Genomic DNA, 8,366 nt, shown 5'->3' on the forward strand with positions numbered 1-8,366 from the left:
TTTTACTTCAACCGAAAGCAGTATTTTTGATAATATGGAGTCGTTATAATTTACTCTTGGACGTAATCATTATTGTTTCCCTCGGCTATTTTTTCCTGAGCAGAGTTTGCATTTTCGCCGTCGTTTATGCTTACAGTTTATCGATCCAGAAGAGTTGGCGATTCCCCATATTGATGTCGACCACAAATTTGATTTCTTCAGGGGCGCAACAACCCCAGCATGACGCCATGTTTGTAGAGTTCAGAGGGCATTGCGCGTTTTTATCGATTTGATATTTTAACTACAGCTACACACCAAGTTAGGGAATTAAGACGTTGAATTCAGTTTAAGCAATGGAGACCAAACCAATAAAGTAATTAGCCGTAGAAGTAAACGCGTTAGTAGTCAGTTCAAATGTCATCAGCATATATAGCTTTTTTGCATATATGTCTTTTTTGCCTGCCGCACACAATTGGCGTCCCTTTTTTTAAGAGAAAAATACTACCTAAAAAGGCCGGTAAGGCGGCAGAAAAAAGATTTCATAAAACTCAACATAGAAAAGAGAATGAAAAAGACTGACATGGACCGCAAAAGACAAACATGAGCATTTTACATCACTGATTTATTTCAGTCACGGACGCAAACGATCGTGGAGAGTAACCCCTTCGCACGAACGCTATTTTTTTAGACTTTTAATACAAAAAATGGCATGGAAAGAAAAAAAATATACATCTTCGTTCTCTTTTGTTGTAATTCTTATCCTGCGTTTCCAACAAAGTTTTGTAGGAGGGTTGTAGATTAATTGACTGGCTTCGGAATGGAAAATTGTTTTTTTTTTTTATTACTATTAGTTTTTTCTTGAACTAAAAATGGAAAACCTAAAGCAAAACGTATTGGGAAATTAGACGTAACAAGGTATGAAGAAAGGAAAACGTGATTCGACGTGATTCGTAGGAGGAAGTTATTCGTGAAAGGATGTGATATGTGATCGTGAAGGTTACGTTATGCGAAAAATACAAGACAAACGTGAGATGAATTACACAATTTAGGACACGGTTGATCAAGATTGTCACGTCTCAGTAATAACCGTAATCAAACGACACAGAGGCAATATTCGAGTTTTCTTAAATTACCAACTCTACAAGAGTAACAATATTACAATAGGAAAGTTTCAACAACATCTTAGTTCCACAAGTTTTTACAACCTGGCATAACTCAAATGAAACTTGCTAACAAATATTTCCCTTAGTTTGCGCGAGAGTAAATTCTAACTTTAAAGTTACGTTTACATAGTAACGAATGTTAATGGTAAACATCCAACTACAAACTTTACATTTCCAATATCCAAATATTGTGTTTGGAATGAACTAGAACCAAAATTTGATTATTCGATATGGCACATCTTTGGAGAACTACTTAGCAATATTTTTCAACTTTAAGTGACCTCTGATTTAGTTTCCGTGCCATACATAGGGAGGTTCTTATTTAGTAATTACCGCGCTGAGTGCACCGTGAGTGAGAATGATCTTCTCACGATCGTGTATCGACAAAGGATTATAAATAAAAAGTATCTTTTGTACATAGGAAGAAATTTAAATAATGGAGACCTCAATCTGCCTTGGGAAAAATAGTCACAATAATATTCACGGCCATAAAACAATAAGGAATAATTTAAAGATAATGGCTAATGCCAAACAGTCATTTCCGTTGTCCATTACGAAGATTCTAACCGAATCATAATCATGTGATGCTATCGGAAAAAGTCAGTTGATTTTTATCTGTTCCGGGAAATGATTTTTAACTCAATTATAATAAAACTTTACATTACGAAACATAGTGGTTTAGGTTAAATTTGCAGTTAAATTTTCGATGATTCCACGACAGCTTTCGCGAAAACACAGCAGACGTTTTCCTTTAAGATCACGGCAGATAATTCGCTAATGATAGAGTTATTTAACAACGGATTTCCATTATTGACGATGGCAGTAAGACAAGTTTTAAGTACTGAAAGCGTAAAACTGATATATGTTTGAACAAATATTGAAATTAACAAATTCGGACCACGCGATTATTTTTTTCCTAACGCAGCGAGAATCGCTTTGTTTTCACGCAGAAAGGAAACACTTTCAAACATAGCAGCTGGACAAATAATGACATTTATCAAAATCAGCGAGATAAGCCTTTCGTAATCTGCTTTTTCTATTCTCCGAACCCTCGCTGGACATCAAAAGAAAAGCAAAGATCTTATCTCTAACGATCTTAGGCCAAAAAAGTCTTGAAATATTTGTTTCCATGCCCTTGCAATCTACAGACGGTAAATATCGAGAAAAAACATCGAGCAACTTGAACCTGCTATACTATAAACCATTCTATCCTGCTTCACAGCTATAACGGATATTGGGAATAAATCGCGTTCATCTTCTTGTTACGCTAATTTGTCCTCGATTAGTTCATATTCATCGCTCGTTTCTAATCGACGAAGGAGGTCTTCATTTCCAAAGAATAATCTTCACAGCAGTCCTTGGCCAAAACAAGTTAATGAAATGCGGCAGGCATACTGAAAATTCTTTGCTCTGGGAGACCTCGCTTAGTTTTCTTATAATCATAGCCTTCGCTCTTTGTTCTTGCTCTTTTTTCCGCAATAAGGGAAGCAGGATCCTCCTTCAAGATGTTATATCCGTCTTTTGATTTCTCAACCTTCCGATTCCCTGAGGCATCAGAGTCACCGTTGGTCATGATGGGTGAATATCCCTCATTTGTAAATCTAACAAGGTTATCGCCGTTCTTTGCTCGGTTTTTTTTCGGTGAAGATTGCGAAAAGTCAGTGAAGACTTCGTCAGGATCCATGGTCTTTTTATAGCGTACTAACTCAATGACTTCTGTCGAGCCACTGCCTTTATAACAGTCAACATCAGTGAGTGATCTAAAACGCCGCCCAATAATATTATTTACTGACAAGGAGCTACTTTGCGTTGACTCTTTCGTCGACTCCTCTTCCTTCTTGGATGAATTTTTCGGTTTTTTATTTTCATCTCCCTTAGTACCATGAAAACCGCCCCGTCTGGTAAACACGTTCTGCGCCTCTCGTATTCGCCTGGCCCCGTTCGCCGCCACGTTTTCTCCGTGCGGGCTTTTCTTTCCGCGTTGCGCAGCGTTCACGCTCCACGTGAACATGTCTTTGCAACCGGCTCGAAACTTCACGTTAAAAAGCGCGTAAATAAAAGGATTGCAGATGCTGTTACACAATCCCAACGAATACGTAATAAGTCGCACATAATCCACATGACTCGTGGTACTTTTCACGGTCCATTCAATCGCACTAATATAAATCAACAACGGCAGCCAGGTGACAAGAAAAACTAGAATAACCGTTAGGAACATTTTCAGTACCTTCTTACGGCTGCGGATGAAAGCCTCCACCGGACGCGAGTCTCCTAGCTGGCCGCTCTTCCTTCTCCAAACTGTCCGGTAGATTTTTCCGTATAGGACGATTAAGGTAGCCAAAGGGAACAAATACCCAAACAACCCGAGGAACATCACGTAAATGAGACCAGGCAAAGTAGTAGCAGGAATGGTTGCACAATAGGTGAAGGTCTCGTTTGTGTTGGGATCCAGAGGAGCGTCCTTTAACACAGTCAAATACAAGCTTGGCGATACGACGAGAAGCGCGTAGACCCAAGCGCCGAGAATCAGCTTATTCGCTGTGCCATATGACATGATATTTAATGGATGCACAACAGCTTGGTGGCGATTCCATCCGATTGTGATGAGCAAAGTCATGGACGCTTCAGGCGACAGGTACTGGAAAAACCTGGCGACCTTACAAATGGGCAAACTGTAGCTTTTCATTCCGATGCCTTCTTTAAAGTTGACCACCAAAAACAACGGGATAGCGACAGTGCTCACAATCAAATCGCTGATTGCTAGATGAAGTATGAAGCGGTTCATCACAGAACGCATCTTTTTCGCTCGTAAAATAACTGCGACTACAAGTCCATTACCCAAAAGTCCCACCACAGCAGCGACACAGAGACACGTTAAGATTGCGATCTTGAATCCTTCATCGTGCTTTTGGATACCGGCATGTTCGTGACTTAAGTTTGTCTCACTTCTCAAATCAGCCATCTCTAGGGAACCTTGTCCTTCTTGATACTACGATGGCGCCAGTGTTTTTGGTTTGTTTTGTCTCCCAGGGGTGCACGTGTAGTTATTTAGGGTCTACCTTGCGCGTGATGTGACCGGAGCGAAATGTTTGACCAACCTATGGACTTTGGATGAGTTCACGTAGAGCTTAAAACGTTACCAGATGTAACCTGTACTAATCTTCACAATATAAACACGTCGTAAATCGATCTCAAGTTACAGTCTGTTAATTTAGAACTGTTCCATTTCGTCTACTTTTACGTGACTCGAAAGATAGTCGGCGATTAGAAAAGTAAATCGATTGGTTGACCCACTAAGGTCTTTGTTGACCCACGTTTTCCTCGATAATCTGGGAAAACGATAATGACCTCAGCGCTTCTTGCGGCATTTACATTCAAATATCAAATATGTTACGACTTCAAATATGCCAGATTCGATTCACTTCACTGCATAAACCGCACAAAAGATTCAATGAGGTGTTACATGAACAGAGTAGGAGCACGCTTTCAAAGTTTCCTAAAGCTCAACTTTTTAGGTGCTAATATCGAACAAAAAGTGCAATTTTTTCAGCGATGTTGTCTTTTTGTTAAGACGGAGTTTGTTGCACTGACCAAAATAGCTTGCAATTTATTGTTTTACGGCTCGCCTTTAATCGCTCTCTCCCTGATTGGGTAATGTTCCTTTAATGACGTTTTATTGTAAATTTTAAAAAAATTTGCAACTCAAATAATCGACAAAAGACAGAGTTTGGTTTCAGTTATTGTTCATTTATTTTCACAAGATACTTCTTCAAGGGTTTTGACCGAAAAATGATAAAGTTATCCGCATTTACCAGTAGACTGGAGAAGGTAAGATCAAGTAGGGTTCTTTTAAGTATGTAAAATGCTTGAAAAAAACCCAAAAGCGAAATTAATTACCAAAAATATATAATCGCCAAATCAGCAGGTGTTGTACGTAGAACCATTAATTACGCAAACACTATCACGGTTGTCAAAAAGCTTAACTTGATTCGTTTAGCAATACTGACAAAAAAATATTTTTACGAACGTGGCGTTTTTCCTTTTTTTGAGTCCCGCGATCTTTTCAAACATGCAAGACCCCTTCGTCACGAAACAAAGCTTTTCGAGAAAAAAATAAACCTCAAACAAAATCTTTCAAGAGTTGTTTGCAATAAAACGACTAATTTCGCGAAAGGCGTTAAGTTTTCAGTGTTAATATCGAGTTTGGCTCTCACCAACCGACAAAACAATTGAATGATGATTGGGGGAGTTCTCGATGTGCTATCATATTGTGATTCCACACAAACAGGATCCTATAAATGAGCTCCTGACAGAACTTATTGTCAGCTATATTCCTTGATTGCTCTTCTACGAAGAGTTAAACAATTGAATGATGATTGGGGGAGTTGTCGAGGAGGTATCATATCGTGATTACACACAAACAGGAGCCCATAAATGAGCTCCTGACAGAACTTATTGTTCGCCGCGTGATGTTCCTTGATTGTTCTCAGATGGATAAATTAAATTGTGGATGGATGTTGTGTAAAGGAAGGGTTTTAACATGATGCGTCACGATTATGGACCATAATGACTCATCAGTGAAACGTTAAGTTTCTAGTGCCACATAACATTTTTCTCCGCTTCTCAAGGAGCAACGAGTTATGTTAACCATCAGAACCAGGATCCCCGTTTAGGTCTTTAGATTGAGATGGATATTCCATTGAAAAGGGTGACAAAATCAATAACTAAAATTGTACAGAAACAGTTTCTTTAAGAAGTATTTTTGTAATAAAAATTAATTTTAAACGATGGCATTACAAAACAATTGCAGTTCCCGATTCTGACCGTGTTTTACATTGAACCTCGGCGGGCGCGTTTGCAAGTTGGCTTGTATTCTCTTTAAAATCTCCCGAGACTGAATTCTCGTGAGTATAGCGCTATTAAGCACAAATATAACAAAATAAACATGGTAATTTGGTGTTAAAAACTGAGTTGATTACTCAAATTAGCTACTGTAAAGAGTTTCTAAAGCTGACGTTTCGTGTTAGCCTAGCCCTTCGCTATGACGAAGGCGTCAGTAACGCTCGAAACGTCAAATTTAGAAACTCTTTACAGTGGCCAATTTACACTATCAGCTCAGTGGAGGGAAGTTAGCCAAATTATCTTGTAATATACTCTACCAAAGCAGCACCACAGTTTCTCTAGAAACTTACCCCCTTTATTAAAATAATACAGAAGTGTATATGAGTGTGGTTTACTTCGTTTTGAAACCTATTATAACAAAATCGGCGACTGCGATGGCAGGCCTGATTTCCAAAATTATTTCGGAATTATAAAAAACTAAACTGTTATATGATGTGGGAAAAGGAATACTTTCCAAGAAACATTTAATTTCTGAGAGCAGGCTCTGTTGTGACACGACAAACATGCAACACCAAGAATTATCAGCATAAATAAGACGAAAACGAGAAGAAAAGATTATTAAAGAGTAAAACCAAAGATGATAGCTTTAGAAAACAAGGTTTCTTTTTACTCGGATTCTCAGCTTTTGATGATGAATAGAAATGCTTGGACAATATTTACAAGTCATACGTTACAGGCCTGGAGCGAATGAGTCCTGAAGAAAATAAAATGAGCCTTCAGCCATTGGATGCTAAGCTAGGTCGTTCTATGGTGAAAGATGTTTATTCATTTGTAAATATAATTATTGATAAATCTTATTCGCTCTTAGGCTCCTCCTTTGAAGCTAGACCTGCGGGTAAATATAAAATTTTGGACTTCAAGCAGGACAGGAAACTGTCTTATTAAGCTTATGATTTGTTCCAAAAGCATTACTGTTTTCAAAAAGTAATCTCAAAAACGTGGAGAAAAATCTGATTTCCTCGTTACATTCAAGCCTCAGACCTTTGATTAGCAATCAGGGCCACGACCACTGAGCGTCACGGCAATAAGTAAGAACTCAATTACTCTGATAGTCGTATCCCGAGAAAAACGAACTCCTACGTAGCCTAAACTAATGAGATAAAATCATTGATTGCAGCTTCACCAATGGTGTCATGGAGGACAGGAAAAAAGCTCTCAGCGGAAAATGATATGCCCAAATGGTGTATTCATACTGATTACAGCACCCAATTAAAAGGTTAAAAGTTTTTACCTTAGAAAAGTAAAATTGATATATCCACGATTGCTGCTTCGCTGTAAAGGATAAAGCAAGAGGAAAAAAACTTTGAGTAGGCCGGTAAAAGAGGAAGTACATTAATATAAAATTTCCGTTTCGTGATTTTGACTCGCCCACCTGCTCTAGCTGATTTGTTCTACAGCTCAATTATATTGTGACATGGAAACAGGTCACGTGCCAATAACTCTTCACGGTTAGAAGTGTTTATTATGAAAAAGGAAGTGTTGTCATAGAAGGTCATCGTGCGTCAGCATTGTTTCTTTGACATTATAATTTTGTGTTTTTAGTGGCGGATCGCAGTAAAGGGTATTCTAGATAAAAAAAAGAGATTTTCATTCACGGTCAAGGCATTGAATTCAAGTGAACAAATCCTATTTCATTTGCGATCAAATATCTGTTGCTTCATGAAGTTCGCCGTTGAATCTACAAAGACGAAATCATCTGCTACTTCATCATGCATTCAATCCTCCCACCAAAATTCCAAACGCATTAGAGCAATTAGTACCTTTTGTGATTTTATTTTGACTCAATATCTTGACCATGAGAAAGAAATGTACATTTGAAAGATGATGTTATTTAGTGAATCACTCAAGCATACTTGGATAAAAAGAACTCAGAGTGCTCCCAAAGAGAGTTGAAAGCTACTATGACCTTCCGATAAGATGTTATGAACAGTTTATAGTCTCTAGCTTCTGATAAGTCCTTCAGATGCTCTAGTAATCCGAAGGTCGCAGGTTTGAGTCCAATCGGGAGCATTCGTTGATCTTTTTCTCCGAGTATGCCTGTTATTCACTGAATAACATTATCATCTTTCACTTATCAGCACGCTCAAAATTTACCATCTTGAAAATTACATTTATCCACACAAGTGCGATCAACCTGCTTATAAATGCGGCGAAAGAGACGCAGTTTACAGAGGTTCACAAGATTTGTAACTTCTACACTGGTGTTCTACCTGTATAAGCTAACACTCCAGATCACAGTTTAGCGCTTTAATTACGCGCAGTAATTACTATTTTCTAAGGCGTAGAGGACAATTCACATTGAATGATGTGACCAAAAAGTGC

At 38.3% G+C, this 8,366-nt stretch overlaps 1 protein-coding gene across 1 annotated transcript; it reads right to left on the reverse strand.

The window, feature by feature from the left end:
- Positions 1 to 1,087: 1,087 nt before the first annotated feature.
- On the reverse strand, positions 1,088 to 5,924 carry LOC113676785 (QRFP-like peptide receptor). Its single transcript, XM_027193495.2, has one exon. It carries the CDS (start codon positions 4,102 to 4,104, stop codon positions 2,515 to 2,517), a length of 1,590 nt encoding a protein of 529 aa, XP_027049296.2. The 5' UTR covers positions 4,105 to 5,924; the 3' UTR covers positions 1,088 to 2,514.
- Positions 5,925 to 8,366: the final 2,442 nt, after the last annotated feature.

Source organism: Pocillopora damicornis, chromosome 14 (genome assembly GCF_964200805.1).
Source record: "Pocillopora damicornis chromosome 14, jaPocDami1.2, whole genome shotgun sequence".
Classification (NCBI taxonomy): Eukaryota; Metazoa; Cnidaria; class Anthozoa; order Scleractinia; family Pocilloporidae; genus Pocillopora; species Pocillopora damicornis.

Coding starts and splice junctions, on each gene's coding strand:
- LOC113676785 (XM_027193495.2), bottom strand. CDS start 4,104: ATGGCTGATTTGAGAAGTGAGACAAACTTAAGTCACGAACATGCCGGT.